The sequence below is a fragment of the Furipterus horrens genome, unplaced genomic scaffold (genome assembly GCF_987537825.1).
Source record: "Furipterus horrens unplaced genomic scaffold, mFurHor1.1.pri manual_scaffold_2, whole genome shotgun sequence".
In the NCBI taxonomy this organism is placed as follows: Eukaryota; Metazoa; Chordata; class Mammalia; order Chiroptera; family Furipteridae; genus Furipterus; species Furipterus horrens.
Window position 1 is genome coordinate 84,148,886 of NW_028327172.1, and position 27,617 is coordinate 84,176,502.

General features: G+C 46.8%; 1 protein-coding gene across 1 annotated transcript in view; it reads left to right on the forward strand.

Annotated features, from left to right (window-relative positions):
• The first annotated feature begins 18,730 nt into the window (after positions 1 to 18,730).
• ZBTB16 (zinc finger and BTB domain containing 16) overlaps positions 18,731 to 27,617 on the forward strand; it is a 182,940-nt gene continuing 174,053 nt past the window's right edge. Inside the window, exon 1 of the mRNA XM_090265962.1 lies at positions 18,731 to 20,083. Coding sequence (XP_090122088.1) covers positions 18,816 to 20,083 — 1,268 coding nt within the window. The 5' untranslated portion in view covers positions 18,731 to 18,815. The remainder of the gene's footprint in view (positions 20,084 to 27,617) is intronic.

A 27,617-nucleotide genomic window follows, 5' to 3' on the forward strand; every position in this document is an offset into this window, starting at 1 on the left:
TTTCACCTTAAGAAAAATGAAAGCAAGGCTGATTTACCTTCTATTGACAATATTCAACCTCAGAATGAAAACTGTGAAGGCCTCCTTTTTCTACTCTGGGCTCCCAGTTCTGGCCACGGAAACCTCTTGGGACATTGCAATGTGTGCTCCCAAACGCTGCCCATAACAGAGTGTTGCGATTGCCCTTTACAAAGTCCACCTTACCCTTTGAACTGCCACAGGCTGCTTGATGGAAGAATTAAGTTCTTGGTACATGGAAGGTGTGCAATAAACATTTGTCAAACCAAAATGTTTGTTGCCAATATTATCTTGAATCAAATTTGTATAAAATTTAAAATCAACCCACAGAGAAATTTTTCTAGATCCTTCTGCTCTGCCCCAAAGACGCCCTCACCCCACCCATTCTTTTTTTTTTCTTTGACTGATAGGTACTGAAGGAAATGAGAGGACAAGTAAGTCTTTTTTTTTTTTTTTTTTTTATTCTCACCCAAAAATATGTTTATTGATTTTAGAGAGAAAGGGAGGGAGAGAGGGAGGGAGGGAGGGAGAGAGAGAGAGAGAGAGAGAGAGAGAGAGAGAGAGAGAGAGAGAGAGAGAGAGAGAGAGAGAACGTCATGATTGCCTCCTGTATGCACTCCAAGCAGAGATCAAACCGAAACCTAGGCATGTGCCCTGATCAAGAATTGAGCCTGCAGCCTTTTGGTGTAAGGGACCACACTGCAACCAACTGAGCCACCTAGTCAGTCACCCCCCATTCCTAACTCTAAAACATTTTGGGGAAATTTGTTTAAAATGCAGATTACTGAACCTCATGTGCCTAGAGGCAGTGATTGGGTACTTTTAGGGTGGAGTTCAGGAACATGCATTTTTGAGTAGTGCCTCAGGTGATTCTTAGTTGTCAGGGGGATGAGACTTCCCCTCCCCAGCCCCACCCCCCACCTCTTGGCTGGGCTCTTACCCAGCCTTGACTTTAGGTGTGCATGCAGTCCAGGGAGATTGGCTAGGTTGGCTCTTGACGCACCCCCAGGGGTTTCTGTCCTTTTGTTCCCCTAGCAAAGCATGCTGGGATTGCTCTCGTCGGTCCAGCAAAGAGGAATCAGGGCTCTCTTCTCCTGCTCCACCTGGTCTGGTTCTCACACAGCTTTCTTTTCTCCTCCTATTTTATGTTGCTCCCTTCTTTGGTTTTTTTTACCAATCTCAGCAGCTGGGGCAGGTCAGACATGCCAAGCCCCTATCCCAGTATGAGACTGTTATGGGGGATCCTCAAACTTCACTTGTGGGCTTAACGTGGGGCTCTTGTGGATATAGTTTCAGGTCTTAATGGAATGAAGGAATTTAGGGCAGCCAGAGGAGAGAGGGGTCTGTGGGCCTACAGCTTAACCGGCAGCCTGGTACTCACCTGGCCACTATCCTCTTCATACAGCCCATTCTCCCTTCTCACAAAGACACTGTAAATCCACCCTTCAGGGAGCCATCTCCATGAGTCCAGCTAGGCACTTACACTACATTGCAGACATTGGACTAGGCATCTTAATATATAGTATATAAAAACTAATACTGACATTGAAAAGTAGCCATACATATATATTACTCTCTCCATGTTATAGATGAGAAAGAAAATGTAAAGAGTTTTCCCAGGACACAGTAAGTGACAGAAGTAGGATCTGAACTCAGACCTGTCTGGCCAAAGTTTCAAAGCTCAACCTAAAAACTAAAGAACAGGTAAAGCCTCTTATTACTCTGCCCAGGGGTGTTTTGTGGCATTCTAGGCGAAGTGCCTAAGGACAACAAAGGCCTGAGAAACTGTTTGACACTTGAAAAACTGCACTGACTCCAAAATACAGATAAAATGACAAAATTAAAATGTTTAAAACCACTTATTTAAATGACAACAAGACACAGTGTGACAAGTAGTTAACCACAGCTCACATCTTAAAGAGTTTGATACAAGTGATATTTAATGAGGTGCATATGCATATTCTGATAAACTAGGGGTGGCTCCTTATTCTCCACCCCACCTGACCCTACCCATCTGGAAACATTGTCCGTTGCCCAGGCCCCCACAACTGAATGTGAAGGAATGTAAAAGGACTGGTCCTGCTTCTAAGCAGTCTTCTGATAGCCACTTCTTGTTTCAGTTTTCCTGCCTGCAGAATGGGGATAATATATTTGTCCTACCTAACTCCCAAATAGTCATAGGCTCAAATAAAACTATTTTTTTGAGGAGCATAAAGTCCTATAGACAAACCAAAGATCCTAGTTTGTAAAAAGATTGTAATCTCTCATCAAGATGGAAAATACAGGCTCAAATAAAAATGAGAAAACGTATAAATAATTTTCATACATGAAAAAAAACTTCCAGGGTCTTGTGTAACTCTCTCCTATCCAAGATCTCACGTGGTTTCAGGTTTAATAAGGATAACTAATAACACTACAGCACTTCACATTACATTCCTTATTTCATGCAGCTGTCCCATCTTATGAAGTAAGCAGGACTATCTCTTTATGTCTGCTACACGTGCAGAAAGGAGAAAGGACTAGTTCAGGGATTCTGAATTAGTTAGAGCTAAAATCTGTAACACTGACCTGGACACCAGCCTGCCTAAGGCTAATTATGAACCTCTTTGGGCCTAAACCTTTTCATTGGAAATGTGTATAACAAGAATCATCTTTAAAATGGGTATAGAGCAGTCACTACCTATCTTTTAGGATTGTTGTGAGGCTTGATGAGAAAAAGCATGAAAAATCTCTCAGCACATAATGTAGGTGCCATTCTTATTTATTGCTCTAGTTATTATCACAGCATACATGCATATTCTTTCTTCATGAATGCCTCTCCAAAACAACCTCATGTATAACTTTCTCTCCAGGAATAAAGATCTCAGATCTGAGCTCTTTGGGGTGACTGGGCCAAAACATCAGCCAGGCTTGGGCTTGATTCTCAAGATTGTGCAAAGGAGACAGCTAAGTTAAGACACAGAAGTGGAAGAAAAACAAATAGTTGGGAACTTAGACCAAAAGTGAGGAGGAGGAAGGCCAGGCTGCCAGAGCCCACTTATTAAAGGTATAAACCAGTTATACATCCCTGACCCTGGTGACTTTGGGGAACCTGAATGCTGAAGGGCAAAGTCTATACACAGGCCCTGGGTGGATTTGGGAAGCTGGTTTCATTTCATTACCAACAACATGGACCCACATTGTCACAGGAAAATATAAACAAGTTAGTTCAAAGGCTGGAGTCACACTTCGCCTGGCTATAAAGTTAGCACTGCCCAGGCTGTGTTCCGAAGGTGACTCCCCCACCCCTTTAGCACAGAGAGTGTGGGGAAGGAACCCTGGGAAGCCTTGGCTAGTTTGTTAGGTTTCAGCCCTCAGATTAGCACTACACTCCTAGATCAGACTATCCATCTGCACCAGTGGAGAGCTGTGTTCACATCAGCATTGCTCCCATTCTTGAGCCATCTTGAATACCAGTGACTTGGAGATTAGACTGATGGGTAAATGGCTTTGTCCCAGACAGACAGGAAAGGGCAGGACACACAGCCTGTCCAAAGCTCTGGAAGCATGACAGCGTTCCGGATGCAGAATGGTGCCAACCTATAAATGTCTTAAAGGCCATGCCAAGTAGTTTAGACCTTTTTTTTTTTTTCAGTGTAGGATATGAGAAGAGCTATTGAAGTTGTTTAATATTTGGGGAGTGACACAGATCTGTCCTTTAGAAAAATAATTCCAGTGGCCATTTGTAAGAGAGTTTGCCAAGAAGTGGCCAGAAGCAATTTGGCAAAGTGAACCAGGTCCTCCCCCAGATCAATCTACGCTCTAGTCATTTTGCTAATATTTCTAGGTGAAGAAGCATTATATGACATGAGAGAAAAGCTGCACAAAGCTCCACTAACTGGAGCCAGGACTAAACTAAACGAGGCCAGCATGGTGCCTAGAGTGCAAAATTGAACAAGGCACCACTCTTAGAATCAGACCAATGCCCAAAGGGTGATGGCTCCTTAACCTTTGCACCCTCACTGTCTCACATGCCTCACCCTAGTGCCGCCCGGCTAACCAGCTCCAGGGGCAGCCCCAACAGGAGCCAGCAAGCCTGTGTTCATTTGCAGAATGCAAAGGCCAGAACACTAGCTGTGAGCAGACCTGGATCTAAGTCCTGACTCTTGACGAGCTTGGGTGTCCTCACCTATAGAACTGTAAAAATGATGGGAAAGTAGTGGATACAGTGCTGTACAAACTCCAGGCCTTGTCCCTCATCTTGCATTCGCCTTGGTTGGCAGGCCGTTAGAGAGAAGGATGTTGTGCTGCATGAGGGTGTTTCTTTGAGAAGCAGTAGTAGTAAAAATGGCTGCATCATAATCAGTACACCACCTTGGAGCTGGTGAAAGGACGAGAGAGAGAGAGAGAGAGAGAGAGAGAGAGAGAGAGAGAGAGAGAGAGAGAGAGAGAGAGAGAGAGAGAAAGAGACAGAGAGACAGAGAGAGAGACAGAGAGAGAGGGACAGAGAGAGAGAGAGAGAGAGAAAAGAAAAGGCAACACTGCTCTTGTTTTATTCTTTTATTCTTTGAACAAATATTCATTAGGAGTCTATGATGCTTTGGATAGGAGGGAAAGAAAGAGTCCAGTCCTCTGCCCTCATGAAGCTTACATTAACTACAAGGGAGTTCTAGGGAAGCTCCAGGGAGGAAACCATGAATAAACAAGCAGGTACTTAAACAAAGGAAGCAATTCCCCCCCAGAGGGGGCAAGGGGTAACTGTAGATAAGGCAGTTGCAGGATTTCTCTGGGGAAATGCTGTTTGAGTTGAGATGTTAGTATGGAAGCAAGTGCCTTATATGATAGAAGGAGATTTGTTTGGCTTTGGGGAGGGAGGTATTAAGTGCAAAGGCCCTGAGGTGGGAACTAGGAATCTTTAGTTATGGTATCTGCTTTGAGTCAGGTATACAATGTTTGGACATGATTTCTGAACAAGAGAGGAACAAATGTGTTTCTAGACCTGATTCAAAGTAGCATATCTATATCTATATCTGTATCTAATTCTTCATCCCCCTCTCTGTACCAAGGACACTTTATTTGGGTCACAGTTAAACATTTCCCTAACTACAGTTGCCATGCCCCATCCCCCACTCCTTCCTCTATGACCTGGCCATGGCTTCACCACTATTTCCTTTCCTTTCTAGAACCACAGAAAGCCATCACCAACAGAGGTACCTCACTATTTCCTGCCCAAGCTGAAGCCCACATCACTCTCTCTCTTCCTTCATTTTGCCTGCTCCTGTGTGGAGGTAGGAGGTTCCCCAACACTTGGGTTCCCTCATGATAGAAATCAAAGCTATAATAAAGAGAGACCACTTTAAACACACCCACATCATACCTGCTCTCAACCAGAAGGTGCTAGCACCTAATTTCGGTGTATCTGACAGAGTTCACAGAGCACTGTACAAGTTTATAAGCTACACTGGGCTTGGCCATAAAGCCTGTTCAGTATTTTCACATTTCCACAAAGTACCTGAGGCCCCAAGGAGGGAAAGTAACTTGCTCAAGGCCAAACAGTACACTGGAGACAGGTCTCAGGGCTCTTCTCAAAGAACTTGGCAAGCACTTTAAAATGGTTAGAATTTTTTCCATGTAATATCTCCATATATGCAGAGAACACTGATGCACAGAGAGATTAGGTGACTTGCTCAAGGTCATTCAGAAAGTTTCAGCAGAGCTGACCTTGAATCCAGGTCTTCTGACTAAAAATCTAGTATTTTTATAATTTCACCAGAAGGTCAATAGGTAAACATTCCAGAACATTCCACGGAGATGTTGGGGGAGAAAAAAATTACCATCCTCCATGATTACTTTTTTCCCTTGTTACTGAAGGCACTCAATAGGCAGTAAACTCAATAGAAGGAAACTTCTCTTCCTGGAAAGATAAGATATTAAGTCTTTGAAAAAGCTTCTAAATAGTGAAATATTTGTACAGTTTATTTTATTTGAGTGCTTTCCCTTGGAAGACAATCCCCTGCAATGGCTGGGAGCCCCTATAGAATGCAGCAGCTTTCATAAACCAGAGAAATCCTGTTCTGTATTAGACTCTGCAGTCAGTTTATCATCTTTCCTACTTTCCACCAAACTTCTCTTCCTGGTAATATATTTGGCATTTTAATTTAGACATGGGTGAAGAAGTGGGGGAAGACTTTTTTTTAAGTGAAATTTAACATATATATCACTAGAACTATATGTGATCTTAGCCTGTTTGCTTCTTTCACACAGGGTATAAGGGATGGCTTTAAAAAGCAAAGATTGGGAGGTATGGATCTCCTCTCCAATCCTAATGGCCACCTTCCTCAAAGGAAAGCCTTCTGCTTCCCTAAACATGGGGTGGCAGGTAGAGGGTACCCAAGAAAGAGAATCTGATAGATTTAGGTTTATATATCCCAGCTTTGTCCCTTAGGAACTGTGGGATCATGGCCAAGTTTTTTAACTTCTTTGTGGTTATAGAGACCTTAGGTATCCTCACTATACAGGTGAGGAAGTCAAGGCTTAAGTTGAGAAATCTGCCAAATTTTACATTGTTATTAAATGACACATTTAGATTTGAGACTGATTTAAGGGCTTAACACTTTCCAACAGCCCTGCAGCTCTCTGTGACTCTGGGTTCCCCTGTATATTTATGCTAAATATACATGGTCCTGGTGAATTAGCTGCAACCAGGAGGTGGCCACTCTCCCTGCCAATTTCTGTTAGGTAATTTAAGTTCTGGCTAATAAATAGACAGAAAAGAGAATATTACAGCTGGCAAATAACTTCTGAGTACCGATGCACCCAGCTTCTTACAACTTTTCCAGCTTTCCCATAACTCTCCTTCCTATGTCCAAATGGAACAGAGGGTACCCAACAATCCACCATTCCCCCAGCACAAGGGATCACTCACCCCACACTGATGGGCTGGAGCCTCTTTGCAAGGCCAAAGTGAACACACACGTGTAGCCTGGACAGAGGTGGGTGGTGGGGCATCCGCAGTCCACGCCTGCCTCATTCTGGGCTTCTCCACAGACCCTTGGTCTTGTAAGCATAACCCAAAAGGTTAATGATAATCACAACAGGCAGCCCATCATTGCTTTTCTGTCTGGCTGAGAGGTTTACAACTTAAAGTCATGGCAAAGGGAGAAATTGGCTCAATCACTTGGAGTAATGGTACATGGAGAGCCAGTTGGGCATGACTGTTATTTAACACAATGAAACCAGGCTGCTGCGCTTAACGTACGTACACACTAATAAACACGTCATGCTAGGAGGTGAAAATTACCACCCCCCACCCCCTGCACGCCTTGCCTCTCTCTACAGTTGCCTGCTTGCCTCATCCCAACCCAATGAAGGGAACAAGAGTAGGACAATAAGGCCACAGATAGATGCTCACAGCTACAATTATGTCAATACTCATAGGTCACCTTTCACCCTTTTAAATAGATTTAAGATTTATCACAAGACCTAACTCCCAATATTCATAAGGTATTTTGTAGGAGGAGAGTGGAAAGAAAGACTAATGTCATCACGAAGAATAGTTAACATTTTCAGATCTTTTATTGTGGTCCAAGCGCCCCTTGTGCATCTTCCTAGAAAGTCTAGTGAGGTGGGTACCAGTATTGCCCCTAGAATACAGATGAAGACAATGCAACTCAGGGAATTCAAATAACTGACCCAGGACCTAAGAGGTGGTAATATTTGAACACAGACCCTTGTGAATAAATTGGAGTCCAAGCTCTGAGCCTTAATGCTCTACTGGGTATTTAGGGGTAAAGGAGACTGTGGAGGATGAGAAGATCATTGATTTTACAGTGTTCTCAACAGTTCTATTCCCTAGGCTTTGGGTAGGTCCACATCATGATGCCTTGTTATCTTCTTTCTCACCACAAACAAGAGCTCTCAACTTTTACCATGGAGCTCATTGTCTGGTGGAAGAGGCAGCTGGAGAAAAAAAGATGCACAGAAACTGTTCAGGTATTTTTTAGTTTTCCCCTTGGCTCTGTCCACACAGGATGCTTCCATCTCCAGAAGGACCTTCCCTGTGTATAACCAAAATCATCAAGAGAACTTGAGGGAAGCCCCTTGTCCTAGGCCAGAATCTCAGCTCAGACACTGTGGCCCTGCTGCTTCTGTGACATTAAACAAAGTATGTTAATAATTAAGGTAATAAATAAATCTGAAAATATATATTAGCTGAAGACTAGGGTAGCCAGATTTTTTAAAATACCAATTTAAATTTAAATTTTGGATACCATTTTTTTAGTATAACTTCTCTGTGTAATACTTGGGACATATACTAAAAAATTATCATTTCTCTGAAATTTAAATTTAACTGGGTGTCCTGTGTTTCATTTGGCAACCCTACTCAACACATCAAAGGTTTATTTCTTGTTTATATAAAGTCCACAATGGGTATTCTTAGCAGGCAGGTAGCTCCCCTTCAGGTTGCAATTCAGGGACCTGGGCTTTTTCCATCTTGGCTCGGCCATCTTCCTCACTCAGTTTCCAAGGTAACTATCTTATATGCTCATGGGGTCAAGTCACAGAAAGGAAAGGGCATGGGGGATTCTGCGTGGGGGTTTTGGTTTTGGAGTCCTGGAAGTGGCATAATGGACTTCTGCTCACAATCCATGTGTTGGCCGGACTCAATCACATGGCCTGTACCTAAGAGCAAGGCAAAGTGAAAAATGCAATCTACTGGGCACTCAGGAAGGCACCTGTAGGACACGTAGCCAATCTCTACCACACCTGGTAACAGCAGAGCTAATGTCTCAGTACTTGTGCCTCATGCATGCCTTGTATCCCAGTGCTGGGTTTACCTGCCAGTCCCACACCCCTTGGTGTTCTCAGCAGGAGATCAGATGCTCTCTTCTCAGCCCTGGCCTAGTTAACTACTAGCTATTTGGGATTGGGAGTATAAGGCCATTATGGGAATAATGAGCAGTGCAATTCAAATCAATTCATTTTAATTCAATGCAATTTAGTCAATATTTATTAATGTTCCTAGAATATTGAGAAAGGCTTGGTTCTAGGCCCTTGAAGGAGACAAATATTGAAACAGAAACCCAGTGAGAACCTCGAGGAACTGTATACAGTTAAATTCAATAGCTATCCCGAACCCTTCTTTTATATTTCACTGATTTTTCAAGACTCAGTGAAAAACCCATAGGTACAAAAAATTCTACCCTAAATGTTGGGATACAGAATGGCCCCTCCTCTCTTAAATTTCTACAATATTTGGTGCATATGTTTGTTCATTTGTTCATTCATTCATTCATTTATTCATGTAGGCATTCATTCAATTAGTTCATTCACTAATATTTAAGAAGCAGAAATATGTTCTACTCTGAGGGCTGGGAATGGGAATACTAAATTGAAAAAATTGAGACATTGTATTTCAGAAACCCACATTGGAGGGGGTGGTCAGAATTCACATAACTCAGTCAGATACAAGATAGATGGTGGTAAATACTGTGATAAACAGTCAAGCAGTGCTAAAGGACCTATGGAGGAGGGTTATCTTAACTCTGACTGCAGGATGGGGTGAAGATTCCATCAAAGATCCAACAGTGACTTTCTAAAGAGAAAATTGACCTTGCTCTCACCAAGGAGGCGGAGTCAAAGGCCTGACCCAGAGCCCACACCAGCCTAGTAGGAAAATGGCAGTGAGCTTATCTCAAGGGATAACTCCAAGGCGGTCTTTCATGTTATCTTAAAAAATTATTCAAATTTTGAATTCTAATTAACAGGGTACCACCTTTTCTTTTGCTATAATAATTTTAATGTAACTGGCTTAAATTACCTGTCATTAAGTAACTTCTCCAGAAATTTAACTTTGGAGAGTATATGACTGGAAGTTCAGTTTTCACTTAACTCTTGTCTTCTTTTCTTGTTAGGATAAATGAAATATTCTGTTTTAAAGACTCTGAGACTGATAGTGAGTTTTGTCAACAGACAGCATAATAATGTGGATGAGTCCTGTACGAGATGAACACAGTAGTTTTCATACACTTCTCTCACATTGGGAATAATATCTAGAATAGTGCAACTTAGACACAAGTTGTATTTCTGGACCAATGGTGCTTCTGGTGGCACCTCCAGTGAGTGTGACTTCAGTTGTAAAACAGCTACCTGGACTGAAATCTATAGGAATTGAAATCTGTAGCATGAAATACCTCACAGGTTAAACAGCCTAAAAAAGTATTACGTACTTTCCTCTTCCTGGTCTCTCCACAATGAAACACCAAAGTGTTAGAAAATGCCCTGTTAGTTTTCAGCACAGTGCCCAGGGGGTTAGCTGTGGGGCTCCAGGAGTCATGCTGCTTCATTCATGCACACTATGTGGAGAACACGTCCCTCGACAGCTACAGAATTTTAGTTTTGAAATTGAGGCCGACTTTCTCAGAACAAAGCAGATTTCTGGAATCGCCAAAAATTACCCAGTGTTAGTTCAGGACCAGTGTGTTTGTGCTTATGTGTATCCAAAGGGAGAACATGCCTTCCTCTTACCTGAAGATACCCTTTCAAAGACAACATTAAGCAATTATGCCCAATAGCTGACAGCAGTGTTTGCTATGTCTCACCCCAAAGCTTTGTTAGAAGCCCATAAAACCTGGCACATGGTTTGTGATGCCCAGTGAAATACTGTGCTCTTCCATAATAACCTGAGTCCTGCTTCCCATCATTAAGAGACCTCTCTTATTAAGCATCTCTTTTTAAAATGGCTGCTATCATCTGGTCCCAGTGTACATTAAATCCCATTATAATTATAAACATACTTTCCCATAATATCCGTTGCAGATTTCATCCAACTGCCTACCCCTTCAGGGTATCTTTGCACTAATAACAACTCAGATTTGCTATTTGAGTTGACAACATTAGTTCCCAACACCATTTGCAATATGTTGGGGAGAGAGAATAGAAAAAGCTTTATCTTCCTCAATCACAAAGATCTTGAGGTCACAACAACTCAAGGCCTCAAGGGCTAAAAGAAACGACCCCTCTTTGCCTCCCTTTGAAAAGTCATTCTCGGCTCTATAGATGAACAACACTAACCCTGACTGGGGGTGGGGGCAGGGGAGGAGTGAGAGAAGATGGCAATTAATAATCAAAGAAACAATCTTCTTATTTGGTTTTCTGGGCTTCAACTAACCAGAATCCACCCACACATCACTTGAGTATTTCCCCCCTCTGTTTTTTGGAGGGGGCATCTAAGGGTGTGACACAGAAGAATTAAACATTAAAAAAAGGCAAAACATAGAAAATTATCAACATTCAGGGTGGGGCAAAAGTAGGTTTACAGTTGTGAGTACGCGCAAGTTTATTCTTATATTACTTATTAATTATTGTATTGTTTTCCATATGAACAACTGTAAACCTCCTTTGCCCCATCATGTATGCACAGAGAGCAAATTTGACTCTGCTTACTCCTCACCTGAGGATATGTTTTTTATTGATTTCAGAGAGAGGAAGGGGAGAAAGAGAAGGAGAGAGAGAGACAGACAGAGACAGAGAGAGAGAGAAAGAGAAAGAGAAACATCTATGTGAGAGAGAAACATCGATTGCTTAACCAGGGATTGAACATACAATGTAGGTATGTGCCCTGACTGAAGATTGAACCTGCAACCTTTGGGTGTATGGGATGATGCTTAACCTACTGACCCACTCGGCCAGGGTGACTCAGCCTAGTTTTTGACATCATGTACATCTAGCTATAGTAGATATTTACAATGATGACCTTGAAGCATTGTAAGATTCTTTGCCATCAGAAAAGGACACAATATGTCTGCTGTGTTTTCCCCCAAGGGTCCCCAGTGAGGTAAAGATCTGAGAGTTCATGTGACAGCCTGGTGCATCCTCCGGTGACAACTTAGAGTTCTTAATGGCAGTGGGGACTACTTTTTTTTCATTCAGGGGATTTACTGCTTTCATCTCCCTGAAAATACTTCATTCCTCACTCATCACAAAGTTTTGGGGAAATGCAAAGTAGCTTCTTCTCCCCTAAGGTAGGAGTTATTGATTTATTTATCATGATGGGAAAGTTTACCTTTAAAATTTAAAACTATTTTCCAAACGAGGAGTTGGAACAAAATGAGTTGCAACATTCCATTAGCACTCAATCAGAATATTAAAAACACCACTACAACCTTCTTCCTGGGCATCTGTTTAGTTCAAGTTTTATCTTAATTCAAAACTCCTTCCTCAACTTCTGCTTGAGATTTTGAGGAAGGAGGAAAGGCGCAGAGATCCTTGGGAATCTAAGTCTATTTACCTGGCAGCCTGATTCAGTAGAGAACTGTTTGGCCCTAAGCTTGACTGGCTGCTGCACAGAACTTGGCCTCACTGGAGTAAGAGGAGAAGAAACATGAAAAGCCCTTGTTTCCCTTTCTATCCTACTAGAGACTGTATAATCTGAAGTTTAAGATCAGGAGCTTTGCAGTCAGAATCCTCTGATTTTATGTTTCAGCTCTGATGTTTCATAGTCCTATAGTCTTTGGTAACACACTTCATCTCTCTGAGACTGTTTTCTCATCTGCAGAAATGGGGAAAATAATAGCACTTGCATTTATAGGGCTGTTATAAGGATTAAATAAAACAACATAGGTGCAATGTTAAGATTCAGAGTCAGTGCTCAGAATGAGTTGTAAGTCCCACTGTCTCCTTACTGTAAGATCACTTAGACCTGATATCCTCCCCCTTCGACAAACTGAGCTCTGACAGTAGGAGATATATGAATAAAAGAGGAGATGAGGGAATAGGAAGATTTATCAATGGAATTCCATCCAAAGGTCAACTCATCTATTCCCCTGTCTTCAACATGATCTCTCCCCAGAGTGAGGGCTCTTCTATTTTTAGGACCTGTCAGAACTGATGTCCCAGCTTCCCTTACCATATACCCTTCAAGAAAAAAAGGAAAAAGAAATCACTACAAATACATGAACATTAAAGGGGGGAGGGGAGAGAGAAGTGTGGGGAGAGAGAGACAGAGAGAGAGAGAGAAGAGAAACTTTTCTCTTGTAATTTTCCATCCTGCTTGTTTTTAGGTGCTGCCATATGAAATCTCTGAGCCGGGGATGCTCATCAGCCTTCCGGGACCCCAAGGACATAGCTCTGGCTATAAATGGTGCCAGTTGTGGTGGTAGAGCTGCTGCTGCTTTATCTGGGCCCAATAAACCTTATCAAACTGCTGTGTAGCCAGCCTTCAGTGCTAAGTGGAAATGTTGGGAGCCCAATGCTGGCACTCAGCCCACAGCCTTGCCTGCTTCCATCCTTTTTGTTACCTTCTCCACCTCTTAAAATCAGACATTAATCTCTCTTTAACACTTACTAACAAGGGCTGGGCTTTTTAATGGGCAGAGTTTATGAAGCAAGGGAGATTTTCACATAGAGTGAATATGGTATGGAGGTGAGGGAGTCCAGGACTATGGAGGAATTGTTCTTTCTCCCCCATTGTCTCCAGAGATTCTCTCTTTCTCTGATTTGAGGATTAATAGGAGATTAGGACCAAGGGTTAATTGTGTGCTTCTCCTGCTACTGAACTTGGGAGGGGCTGGTAGTGGATGTGGACATTGAGGCGGCAACCTTCACCAGGCAGCATCCAAGCAGAAACACAAGTTTAATGATTCTCTATTTCCCTGGTGAGGCATTAGGAGGGTCTTTTCTCCTCTCCTTGAAGACCAGTTTTTAAAACACTTCCTTTAATTCCTTTTGCTCTTATAGACTGCGTAGACTTTCACTAGTAAAGTCGTCCTTATTGTTAATCAAAAGGAATACCCAGGGCCTGGGCTTTCCCATGCATCAGGTAGGTGTTGCAGTTCCAAGTGTGCTTCTCTGCCCTCTGCCGTCCTTTCCTCTTCCCTGACTCCGCGCAGGTCCCGGCCCTTTCCCTGGGAGCAGGAGACAGAAGTGATGCTTGCTTGGATGGAGTTGCCTGTCTTTGGGACTACCCCGTTAGCAGCTCTTGGGAACCCAGATCAGTTCTGATTTGTAAACTTTGCCGACTGGCTTTTCGCAGCCGGAAGCGGCTCTCTCTCTCTCTCTCTCTCTCTCTCTCTCTCTCTCTCTCTCTCTCTCTCTCTCTCTCTCTCTCTCTCTCTCTCTCTCTCTCTCTCTCTCTCGTTGGCTTCTGCCACCTTCCCTGACCCTAAAGTTCCTGGCCTGACTCTCCGTCTGGGGCAGTGCCAGAGGCACACATCGGGATGTGATTATACGTGACTTTAGCGGAAAACCTTTGACCCACCCGCGTGTCAGCGACAGAATGTGGAGACTCAGTGATTTCCCAGCGTTCCCAAGACTGAATGACTTTAGGGGCGGACTGTCCAGAGACCCCACCACTATGCTTAACTTTAGTTGGCCCCCATAGCCTGCACTCAGAAGAACACTTCCACCTCTTGCCCCGTACTGTCGCCAACCTCCAGGGAAAGCCAAGGGGTGGATTTCTTCTGGTGCTCTACCCCAATGTTAGTGATCTCCACTCTAAAGTGGAGCAGCCAGCTGAGAGGGGGAGGCACCTCGGGGGCAGGGGGCGTCTGGAGCTTCTGCAAGTTTTCACCACCACCACCACCAGCCCCAGCGCCCCTCCGCAACACTGCGCTGAATAAGGCGCAGTTCTCAGGAACTGCTTCCAACCAGTTTTCTAGCGGGTTAAGGCTGAGGGCGCGCTTAAGACTGAGAAGGATAAAAGTTTCTCTTCGGCTTCGACCTCAGCCCCCAGGGGTCACGACAGCGAAAACTGGGCATCCACCTCCAGCGCTGGATCCTGGCGGACCCTCTCCACTTGGTTCACCAGACTTCTCGCAATTCATTTGCGCGTCGCCCAGAAGCACATCCCAGCCGAGAGGCACAGAAGGCCAGAACTAGGGCGGGGAAATCGACCTCCTAAAACCGACCTTCGGAGTACAGAGAACGCAGCCCTGAGCCTGGAGCAAAAGTGAAAGGCCAGATGATACGCACTGAATTGGAGCAAACATTGGAAATTAAAAACGTGGGGACTGAGGGTGGAGGCTGTTCCCCGCACCTTAATTCCACTGTCCCCACTAAGGGTTCCGAGTCCCAGGCAGGCACTCTTCCCCATGAGCTCCTTCTTTCCTCTCCGCTTGGTCGGTGAGCGGTGGCCGCCGGTGCCCCAGCAGCAGCTAGATGTCAGGCGAAGCCCGGAGCGCCACGCACCGGGAAGGGAGGCGATAGGAGTGGAGGGAAGGGAAGGGGTGGGGCGGGAGCGCTCGCCTGCTTGGCCAGTGTTGGGGAAGGGGGGGCGGTGAGGGGAACGGGGGTGTGTGTGTGGGCGGGCTGAGCCGGAGGACAGGGTGGGAGGGGGGAGGGAAGGGGGGCAGCTGTGGGCAGAGAGCCCGGCTCCGCCGCCAGCACTAAAGATGGAGAGGCGCCGGGGCCTCGCAGGGGAGGGGGCTCAGCGTTGACGTGAGACGCGGCGGAGGCGCAGAGGCCGGTGGTGATTTGCTAACCTCGCAGCAGAGAGGAGTTGAGGGCGATGAGAGCGGGTACTGCGAACTGCCGGGTGATGCCGCCGCTGCCGCCGTGATACCGAGAGCAACAGTTCTCCAGCAACACTCCTCCCCGACACTGGCACACCCCCTCTCCCCTCAGAGGCACGCACAACTACCCCACAGCGCCCGGCTAGTCAGCGGTGAGTGGGGGGGCCAGGGAGGTGCGCACCGCCCAACGAAAGACGCGCGCCCAAGGCACTCCTGGGTTGGAGAGGTCTGGCGGGGTGCGTTTGCTTCGGCCACTCGGTCGCTGGTCTTGTGCCTGATTTTATTCGGCTTGTTCTCTTTCTGCTGCTGCAGCCGTTGCTGTCACCGGTTGGGGGTAGGCTAGAACGAGGAGCCCCCGCTGTCATCTTGGGCGCAGCTGCCACCCCAACCCTTCCACTCCAGGACACGGTCAGGGTGAGAGGTGGGGGCAGAGCGGTCTGCGGGGCCTGAGGGCGCGAGCGGAGGGTTGGGGATGGGGAGGCTTTGTACCGCGGGCGGCTGGTGGCTGGCGGCTGGCGGAGGAGCCCGGAGCCTGTGGGTGCTCATATGTATGCGGACCAGTGCGCGGTGCGAGACAGGGTGGTGGTTTATTTGTGTTTATTCGCTGGTGGGCTGGGAAGCTAGAATCAGGATCAGAAGAGTGGATCTGGGGGCGGTGGGGAGCAGGACTGAGACTCACTTGGGTTTGTTTTTCTTTGAAAAACGTGGTGGGTCCCCTCTTTTTTCCTTCTTAAATGGACTTGATCCCCTCTTTTTAGGAGGGAGGGGCGGCCGTGGCGGAGCTCCGGAGGGTCTTCAGGTTCCGGGCCCTCTTCGGCTCTCGGCGGGACTGGCCGTGACGCCGGAGCTCGCTGTGCGCTCCTGGTCGCTCTCGGTGGGTGCCTGGGCTCTGCACCTGATGCGTTCGGGATGCCTTTCCCACCCCCGTGCGCCGGCAACTCTCGCACAGGCCCTGGAGCACTCATGCGGGCGCTCGAAAGGCGCACGGTCTAGTTGACCCGCGGATCCGCTGGAACGCACAGCCGCACTCTGTACCGACTCATTCGCCTCTTCCTCGGAACGCGCGCACGGTGCCTGCGCCAGTCATGCGGGCTGCTTAGTGGCGCTGGCCGGCCTGCGGCTGGGGATCCTGCCCCTAGCACCGGGAGGTCACAGCCCTGGGTCGGAGAGGGAGGGCCGGCGGATTTCTTCTCGCCTTTTCTCGTACAACTGGATGGGGCTTGTGTGCTTCCCCTTCGCAGCCGGGCGGGTCCGCCTACTCGCAGCTCTCCCCTAGCAGCCTAGCCTGCCCCGACTCCAGCTTTTCGCCCAGGTCTCTTTCGCTTTTCCTCTTCCCGAGCCCGGCTCCCTTTCCTTCCACTGTTCTTGCTTCCCGGGAAAAGTTGCCTCTCTTTAAGTTTGCCGAAATCGTCTCAAGTCTCCGTGGGGGTGGCTGGCAAGTAGAGGTGTGTGAAAGCACGATCGATCCTCGGAGCTCCAGCGAGTTAGTGCCGGCTTTACCCCGCGCCACCTGGCTGGGTGCGGTGGCCGGCGCGGTCTGGATCGCCGGCGCTGAACCGCATGGTTTGGGGTGACGGTTGACTGAGTGCATCCTGATTTCCCCTAGGAACCAAGGAGCTTGCTTTTGGGAAGGAATTCAGGTAACCCAGCTTCCAGTCTCTTCATCGCTCCCTCCCAGTTCTCCGGAACCCCCAGAGTCTGCGGGAAAGCACATAGTGGCAAGGTGGGGATGAGTGGCCGTCCTACGCTTGGTGGCTTCAGTCCTTATACCAGGGTAGGCAGCAGGTGTCTTGAGCTATAGTCTTAACCACTTTTGCATGAGATTTGTGGCTCTGGAATCCATGTGGCTTCTTCTGAGGGAAGGAGCGAGGAGGATTGGGAGAGTGAGGGAGAACCCTCATTCTGCTTTGCTCCTAGTTCATTTTACTGCAGTATTGGCCACAGCAAAGCAGAGGCTGGGAGGGAACTGGGCCTGTGAGGTCTAACACTCTTCAAAAGGCGCAGGAGTCCCAGAGCCCTGTTATTGATCCTGAACAGCGAGTGCTTTGGGAGAGGCCTTTGTCTCCCAGCTGTGTCTTCCCTTCATACTGGTTGTAACCCACACATAGATGCTGGTGCCGGTATCACTTCTTGTACCCTGGAGCGATGTTCAGCATCAGCTGCTGCTCCTGGTTGCAGGACTTGCCTACTCCTGGGAGCTGGGATGCACTTGGAGTTCATGTTCCTAGCATGTACACTTCTGGCTGCAAGGGTGCATATTTCTTATGATCTCTCTTCTTAGGTCTTCCCTGACCTGTCCTTCTACACTTTATAGATCCTTCTGTTCACTGGGCACCTGTGGGTAGCGGGTAAGTGCAGCATCTTATGTAGGCACGTGCCCGAGTGTTAATCATCTCTTCCTCTCTGGTTGGTGTGCGCACACATGAATGCACACAGTTCAGATTTAGGATCACACATACAATAATTTTGAGGTACCTATGGGTGGAAGTGACCCGAGCTAGTGTGTGGGTGATATGTATGTGTTCCTGTTAGTGTCTAAAAAGGGGGACATGTTCTGTCGGTCCTTGGCAGCATTGAGAAGAGTGGAAAAACAGGGGCCCAGGAAGACATTGGCTGGTGGTGAGAGGATAGGCCTGGAGGAGAAGAACCCTTGCCCATAGGTTTCTGTGGGCTAGGACTGCAGGCTGCTAGCTCAGCTAGGCTTGACTTTACTCCTGGGGCTACCACAATGAAGCAGGGTTTAGAAGAACTTTGTTTTGAAGATGAAGGTTGCTGCACAGGGGGCTGAGAAGAGAATTGAGTGCTTCAATTGACTAAAGGAAGGAGTTCAAATTTGACTAATTTTCAATAAGTGCTGGGCACCTTCTCATAACATGCTGGCCTTACACAGGATCCCCCATGCCCCTACTTTTAGACTTATAGAAAGACCAGAACTCAGAAGACTACACTGTAATTTTCATTTTACGTCACCTAACAGTGAATTAGGCATAGGTTATGGCACAAATTTCTCTTTGCTCTCATTCGTGGGTTAATAAAGGCAGACTCCTAGATTTTTAGGAAGCCACCTTCTACTCCATTAAAATCTCCAAGATTCTCTTGCTGTCTGAGTGAGGGCAGGGTGTTGTGTTGTATTGTTGGAATCCTTACTTTTAGGGACACTGACTAATCTACCTTTTGTTCTGTCATCTCTTTTTTCTCTTTGCCTTTTCTCCCCTCTAGCCCCGTCCCTTGGCTCAGGAAACCCACCCTGCCCCACCACGCAGAGCCAGGAAGGAAAGAGAGCCTCATGCCTAAGCCGCGGGGAGCACCATGGATCTGACAAAGATGGGAATGATCCAGCTGCAGAACCCCAGCCACCCCACAGGGCTCCTGTGCAAAGCCAACCAGATGCGGCTCGCCGGGACGCTGTGTGATGTGGTCATCATGGTGGACAGCCAGGAGTTCCACGCCCACCGGACCGTGCTGGCCTGCACCAGCAAGATGTTTGAGATCCTCTTCCACCGCAACAGCCAGCACTATACTCTGGACTTCCTCTCTCCAAAGACTTTCCAGCAGATTCTGGAATATGCATACACAGCCACACTTCAAGCCAAGGCAGAGGACCTGGATGACCTGCTGTATGCGGCCGAGATCTTGGAGATCGAGTACCTGGAGGAGCAGTGCCTAAAGATTCTGGAGACCATCCAGGCCACAGATGACAATGACACGGAAGCCACCATGGCGGATGGTGGGGCGGAGGAAGAAGAGGACCGCAAGGCTCGGTACCTCAAGAACATCTTCATCTCGAAGCATTCCAGCGAGGAGAGTGCGTATGCCAGTGTGGCTGCACAGGGCCTCCCTGGGCCCATGGCAGACCAGAGCCCGTCAGTCTCCACCTCATTTGGTCTTTCAGCTATGAGTCCCACCAAGGCTGCAGTGGACAGTTTGATGACCATAGGACAGTCTCTCCTGCAGGGAACTCTTCAGCCTCCTGCAGGGCCTGAGGAGCTGACTCTGGCTGGGGGTGGGCATCACCCCGGGGTGGCTGAGATGAAGACAGAGATGATGCAGGTGGATGAAGTGCCCAGCCAGGACAGCCCTGGGGCTGCTGAGTCCAGTATTTCAGGTGGGATGGGGGACAAGATTGAGGAAAGGGGCAAAGAAGGGCCCGGGACGCCAACACGGAGCAGCGTCATCACCAGTGCTAGGGAGCTGCACTATGGGCGTGAGGAGAGTGCTGAACAGCTGCCACCCCCAGCTGAGGCTGGCCAGGGTCCCCCAGGCCGACCGGAACACCTGGCACCCACAGCTGAGAAACATCTGGGCATCTACTCCGTGTTGCCCAACCACAAGGCTGAGTCCGTGTTGAGCATGCCATCTTCAGTGTCCTCTGGCCTCCACGTGCAGCCTGCGCTGGCTGTCTCCATGGACTTCAGCACCTATGGGGGTCTGCTGCCCCAGGGCTTCATCCAGAGGGAGCTGTTCAACAAGCTGGGTGAGCTGGCTGTGGGCATGAAGTCAGAGAGCCGGACCATCGGGGAGCAGTGCAGTGTGTGTGGGGTGGAGCTTCCTGACAACGAGGCTGTGGAGCAGCACAGGTAGGTTCCTCACTGGTTGCACCTGACATCCCAGCCCAACTGCTGGCCTCGGTACCCTGCCTTTATAACTGGCTGCTCCCGCGTCTTGGGACCTGGCTCCCCTGTCCTCCCTGCTATTAGTGAAAAAACACTTTTTTCTAAGTCCTGGGGTTAGGGGTATGCTTTTTAGGTGTGGTGAGAGATCGAAGATCTTTCCTAAGCATGGGGAACTCATGGACCTAACTTCTGACTAGTCCCTTTCCTCTTTCTGCTTTTGGGCTCCCATTTGATTTTCTGCTGTTGGGTTTGTTTTCCTATGTCTGGAGTGACTAATACTGTGGAGGGAGGGAGAAGAGAAAGTGGGATTGAGGACGAAGGTCTCCCACAGCCTGGATCTGGCCATGTTGCCAGGTTTCAGGTATCCAGGTTGCCATCAGTGGTTCCTGCCAAGGCAGGCCGGCTGCAGCTTAGGAGGGTGGGAGGGGCCGGTGCTGCTTAGGCCACAAGAGCAGCTGCAGGTTCTGAACGAACATTCATCACCAGGAACATGGCTTCTCCTCTCTCTTCTCACTCTCTGTTCCTGCAAACACATTCAGAAGGAGTTGATTTAAACTCAAGGGGAAGGATGGGCATAAGGGTGGGTTTTGCAGCCTGCAGAGCCATATTCTTCTTCCATCTCTGCTCACGTTGAATTAAGTGCCACTTCAGGCCAGCTCTGGTGTTGCTCTGGCCTCTATCTCCTTCTCCGTGAAATAATCATCCAGTAAGCTCTTATGACATGTCTAGTTCAATACACATTTTACATGGAGTCACATTTTTGTCACAGCAACCCTCCAAGATAGGCGATGTCCTTCTTTTACATGGGGAAGATACTAATACCATTACCAGGATCACAGGGCAAGTAGGATTCAAAGTCGGGTCTTAGTCCCCTTGCACTTTGTTGCCTCTTGGAGTCATTCAGTTGAAGAGGATCATGCCTGTAGAACGAAGGGTTTGGGAACTTGCTCATCAGAAGTGGAGTAAATATGGAGGGAATCGGTAGTGGGTTTGGTGTTCACCTGCATCTGTCATATAACGACATGCCCATCACTTTATCCTCCAGTCCCTGGATCTAATGAATGGGGTCGAGAAATCCAGTTTCTATTGTCATGGTGGTAACATTTCCTTGTATATCATTTTGGCTGATCTTGGGGCATTCTCCACTTTTGCACCCCTCTCTGTCTACTCCATTCCTCCATTTCTCATTCACTATAGGAGGGGATGTAACTGTGAGGGTGTGGGGCAGAGGGGAGGCCTCTGGAGATTTGTCTGATTACCCCAAGCTGAGCCGGAACCTGCTCCGACACTGCTTAGCAGTGCTTAATCGGTGGCACTGAGACATACTTACCTTGTGGAAAGTGCTGCTGAGCTAAATGTAGCCGACTTTTTTTCCTGGTGGGTGCGAAAAATAACCGCCACTAAGGTGTGTCTTGATGCTTGTACAGCTCAAAAATAGACTGAGGTTGTGTTTGTTTTTGCTTAAACTTTCCTAAAGAGGAAACCCCCTCCCCAAAGTTGAGCAGGTAGGGTTGTCATCTCCGGATGTGAATTATTTCAGTTATGAACAATGGGAAATGGGTTGTCGTGGAAAGTAAAGTTTTTTCTCGCTCTCCTCAAATTCTGATTTCTTCTCTTTACCTGAGAGGGCTACAAAAGCTATCACTCTCCCAGGGGTTCTAAGTTCCCATTCTGTGAGACCCTCGGTCCTCTAGGGTGAGGCTGAGACCTGGCTGTGTGGTATTCCACACAGATTGGGATAATTATGTAACCTTTCTGAGCCTTGTTTTACACTTTTAAAAATGGAAGTGGTAGGCAGGTTGGGGTGCTGAATTAACGAAATAATGTCTATTGATAGAAATCCCTAGAGCTGTGACTGGCACATAGTGAAGGTGAAGAGCTGACCCTTTTGTCCCCTGTCTTGTTTGTGTCTCATCTCAGCATAACCCCCATTGGCTCTGAGTTCTAGTGCATAGTGTCCACAGAGCTACCTTCCACCGGGGTTGTGCTAGCCATGGGCATTGCGGAGAATGTCTCTGTCCTTGGGGTACTGGAATCCTTGGTGTCACGCTGTGGGCTGCTGACATGGAGAATGTGCTTTTGACTGAGGGTGGAAAGTAAGCTGCTGCAGCCCAAGAAACTAGAGCCTGGGGCAGTGCCTTGGGTGGAAATTTCTGAGGGTCTGAAATCAAGGAGGGGACAAAATGTTCCTGTGTGTGCTCGGCCCTCACTCAGACTGGCAGCCCCTTGGCCCCTGATCAGAAGCAGTTTGTGGGAGGCCTTTCTCCTCTCCCTCTCCCTCAAAGCTCCTGGATTAAGGTACTACTTCCCTATTTCCTGCTGTTCTCTGTTCCTCCTTCCATATCCCAACTACCAGTAAAAACAAAAAGCCAAGACAATAATCAGCGTTGGAGCTTTTGTCGTCCAGAGACTATGGAATTCGTTATAATACAACAGTGATGAACATGACGAAATAACAGGCTACAGGTTTTATTTTTAAGCCTGTAGGCTAGAGCATTGGTAAAGGCTAAGTAATTTGCAGTTATTGCTGCTTTCTTCTTGGAGAGCAGAAGGGCATGGAGAGGAAGGAAGGGGAGTTTGCTGGGAAGCCATGCAGGAAGGAGAGTTGGTTATGGAATCCCATTAAAGGTTTCCTCAGAACTTGGCCCCAGTCTGGCAAGAGAGGAGCCTGTAGGCATAACACGTAGTTGGAATGAAACTTAGTCAAGTTGTGGTCCCTGCAGTGCACATCGAGATGTAAAAGCAATGTAAGATTTATCATGGGTTGATGGGAAGACCAAAGACACTACAGTCCTTCAGTAAATCAAATGGGACTTACTCACCTGAAGGATCCAGAAGAAATCATAACAGTCAGAACACCTGATCAGAAACATTCTCCAGGTAGATGATGGAGCGAACTCTGGACCCCAAAACCTTCCTGAGTAAGCCCACACTATAGAAGATAACAACTGAGGGAGGAAGGGTGATGTTGGGAGGGTCATGTTAAGCTTCTGGAAGACTGGACTCTCCAGGCTCAATCTTTCTTTCTCTTTCTCTCTCTGAAAGACTGGAGCAGTTCTGCACATAAGCTTGTCTGGATCAACTACTCTAGGGACCTGCTCAAGTGGGCCAGGTGCACCTGCTCATTGTGATAAGATTACAGGGAACCGTATGATTGACTTACGTGTGAACACAGTCCTTATTTATAGCCCTCAGTCTTCCTAGGCTCATACAGCCTGGTTATAATATGTTTCTGAATTTAGTGCTGCAGGATCAGAGCAAGGTCCTGTTTCCTAGGAACTCTGGGTCTTCTACAGACAAACCCTTAGACCAGCTGCAGTGCATGTCCTGTGCGCACAAAGTAGGACCTCTTGTTGCCTGGCTCTTGCAGGGATGCTCGGGAATGACAGGAGTGGTTGCAGCCAGCTTCCTGGGCCCAGTGTTGGGGTGTCTGAGGCATGTGGTTGAGATATCAGAGTTCCACCTGGCCCTTTGCCTTGGTCTCTCTCAGGCTGGCCTGCAGCTCTCTTTTCAGTGGTCGACCATGTAGAGGGTCAATGGCCACTGACCTTGGTTTTGGCCATTTTTGAGAGTTTAGAAGTTGCCCAGGACTCTTGGTCCCCTTTCATCATTCTACCAGCTTTAGGCACTTGTGAGGTCAGACCAAGTTCTGTTTGGAACCGAGTATGCAGTGGAATAATGTTAGCAAGAGCAATAATATTAATTATGAGTTCTATCAGTTGTCGCAATTTCTCCTTTGCAGGGCATCTTTAATGGTTTTACCTTTCTTAATCTCACATCCTCCCCAAAGGGGATACAGGTCCATCATTCCATATTTGTGATTATGAAGTCTGAAAAGCTCTGAAGGCTGATAGGTTCTGTGTAAGTTTGCAGCAAACTCATTTAGTGACAAAACCTGGCCTGAACTGATGTGAGGCTATATTTATCCTGTCTATTTTGAATATTCATATGTTTTGCTGCAAAAATATTAATGTGTTTGATTACAGAGTTCTTCCTTAGACTCCTCTGGGACTGGGCAAACATTATCAGTCCCATTGTTCCTTTCTAAAACCTGAACGATTTGGTTTTCTGAAGCACACCAGAGTTTTGGAGAAAGGAATTGTGGGCCATTATCTGCCCCAATTTGCAGATGAGGAAAATGAGCTTTGGAGCCATTAAGGGACTTGCCCAAGGTCACATAGCTATAAATGAATAGGGCCAGAAATTCAGCTTGCCTGCTAATTCATAGCCCTGAGTGCTCCATGCCAGGCCATATAAGAACATGTGCATTGCCATTTTGGGTCAGATCCATCTGACCTAGTCTTTGGTTGCCAACCCCGTCCCTGAGATGCCACCATAGGAGGCTACAGCTATCTTCCTTGACGTCAATCCTAAAGGTCAGGTGGCGCCAGCTTCTCTTAGTAGCTATTTATGGCTGTTCTGTCATTCACAGATTTGCCCAAATCCTTTCTGAATCCATTTCTATTTCCAGGAAGTATCTTTTTGGGGGTGATGAATAACTTAAGTCTGTAACCTCTCGGGCTCCTGGAAATCTAGTCTTTTGGGGAGGGCATTGGTTGTGGAGATAAGACGATGGCAAAAGGCTTTGTGGTGTCGTGCCAGCTGCGGTGAAGGCCAGGCCTCAAGACGCAGCTTTTTTTATTTTTTTAGCTTTGGCCATTACTGTCGGTCTCTTTTTCATCCCGGGCTTTAATTTCTTCATTTGTAAACTTAGGGACACGGACAAACTCTTTCTGAATTTTTGAGCTTTCTGAAAAATTCTTCATTTATCGCTTGTGCACCCACTTCCATCTGCATGAAGCTCTTTTGATTAATTGGATTTTGCTCTGTTTTGGAATCTGGATTCCAGCTAAAATAAGGGTCAGTTAGATTTGAGTCTGCCTGTCACCTGCTTCATCTGGGATCTAGGCTGAAGTCTTGAAAATTTTGAAGATAATTTATTTTATTTATAGCGAAGGAAGGCTGCAAGCTCTTTCATCTCAGTGAGAAGTTCCATTTGACTTGCTGTCGCTATTGGATGCTGCTGTTAATTGTGGGAGGGAGTGGGGACAAAAAATTTAGCTCAGCAACACTCTTACCTCCTGCTTGTTCTAGGAACACTATGAATCTGAATGTGATTATCCTAAACTGTGAAAATCAAATTTTATTTAAATCTCTTTGATTTGTTGCTAATTCAGAAGAAAAACATTTCCAGTCACTTTAGTTTTTTAAATTAATGACTTTAAAACAAGTCCAATGGAAAGCCTGAGTGGGAAGAGTCTTGTTAAATGAATATAGGCAGATCTCAATTTGTTTAATGGAGGGTTCCTGAATTTTCCACAATAACTAAAGGTTTTCTTAGCCAAGTTCAGTGTTGGCGGTGTTAGGTGAGAGCTCTGACTCAATGGCAGTAATTCTGGTAGGAAGAAAAATTTACTGTGGCATTCCCACTGCCCCACCTCCGACCCCATGTTTTATACATAATAAATGTATATTTTGAGCAAATGAAACTATTTTGTTTGGAATCCCCGTGTCCCTACTTGCCAGCTGTGTGACCATGGTTACGTTACTTAATCCCTCTGTGCCGCTTGCTTGTTTGTAAAATGGAAATAATAACAGTATTTACTCATTTGTTTGTTAAAAGAGTTAATTTGTAAATATTTGTCAAGTGCAAAAAATGGTGGCACAAGGTAGGTGTTCCAATGTAATTGCTATTGTATTTTTATTGCCATTGTTGTTGTGAAGCAGGGTACACTATGTTTGTGTTGGTCTGGGCCCTGCTTTTCCGCAGAGGCACTGGCTCATGCAGCATACTGCAAAAACTGCTGCCTCGGAGGCTGTGTGTTTGGGGCTTGATACACAGTGAGCCCCGGCATTTGCCCGGAGAAGCTGATCCCTTGCACCTTGGTGGCCAAGGTACTCTTTGTCCCATTGACCTGAGGCCTGATGAGTCATTCCAGTTCTCTTTTAAATTTAGCTGGGCCACTCTCCATCATGACCAGTTCCAAATGCCCAGGCAGCTCCCTGATGCAGTGTCCTGTTGCCCGCATACATGGCCAGGCGAGCAGGTCACCGTGGTTGAGTCAGAGATGAAGAGCACCGACACCACCTATTGAAGGAAGTCTGGGCTTGTGGATGCTGGGCATTCCAGGGCTCCTTCCCTTTCCCGGCCCTAGTGCAGTAGACTTCTAAGGGTGGCTTTGCAAATGTTTTTAGTGCTTGATAAATACCAGGTTCTGGGCTAAGTGCATCCATAGTCAGAATTTTTCCAAACCCTCTAGCCCCCCTGTAAGGTGGATATTAATTTTACATTCCCAGATGGGCAAAGGGAAGCATGAGAAATTTTAATGAACTTGTCCATGGTAAGGTGGGAAAGGGTGGCACCAGGGTTTGTGCTGAGGTCTTCTGGCTCCCTGTTCACTCTTCTCTCCGTAATATCCTGCTTGGACCTTCGGCCCCTGGTGGAATCAGAAGAGAAGAGGGAATGTAGGAAGGACCAGCTCGTGTTCCCTGCAGCCGGTGACCAGGGCATCAATGCTTGGCCTGCCGTGGCCCAGTTTCCTCTGGTGGCTGCAGAAGAGGAGAGCGGCGAGACTGCTGCTTTCTGTGAAGGGTTAGGTGGTCGGGGCCAGACGGGTTCAAGGAGTGCTATGTCTACTAGATCGTCTCTTATTGACAGAGAGACCATCTACTAGTGTTAGAGCCTTTTGTAAAAAAACAAAAAGGGAGAGAGAAAAGAAACCCACTTACAAAAATAAAAATTCCATGCTGCTAATTTCATGCCAGCCTAATCAGAAATTCCCCTTTCTGCCATTTCCCCTTAAAAGCCCCGGTGTGCTTATTATGCCGGCTCATTCTGGGAAAACTATGGTTGGGTTTTGTCTATGTGAGGCTTATGTCTGCAGCTGCAAGGAGGGGTCTGGTATACTTTATTGTCAGCATGGAAAGTTTGGCTGAAAACTTGCAAAAATCTGCTTAATTCTAAGTTGCTAGCTCACTTTTGACTCTGTCCTCAAGGCGTGATTTTCTTCAGCTGGAGCAGACTTTGTAAAAAGATTCCAAGTTAGATAAGAGAAAAACTTCCCAAAACAGTGGGGTATTACGGGTGACATAATTAATTGGAGCTGGGCACAGAAATTTTGATGAAGAGGAGAATTATGGCTAGTTAGAAGTGGTTTTTAGAGTTTTCCCTGCTTTAGGGCCATTTAGACTGCCCCCCACTCCCCCAATACTATAAGTAAGGCCTCATACACACAAACAAGCCCGAAGCACCAGGCATGCCAAGACAAAGACAGATGTACCGTCAGACCATTGTCTCTGAGGGGGACAAGGTCAGTAGTGCAAGACACAAAGACTGGTGTTAGATCCACTTCTAACGCGAGAGCTACGTTGTGAATTTGGGCAGATGTTTTCACCTTTCTGAATGTCGGGCTCCTCTCCTGTGAAGTGAGGTTAGCCCCTTACCTCTCAACGTGGTTTTAAACATATTAAATGCAGTACCATGTAACATAAAGCACAC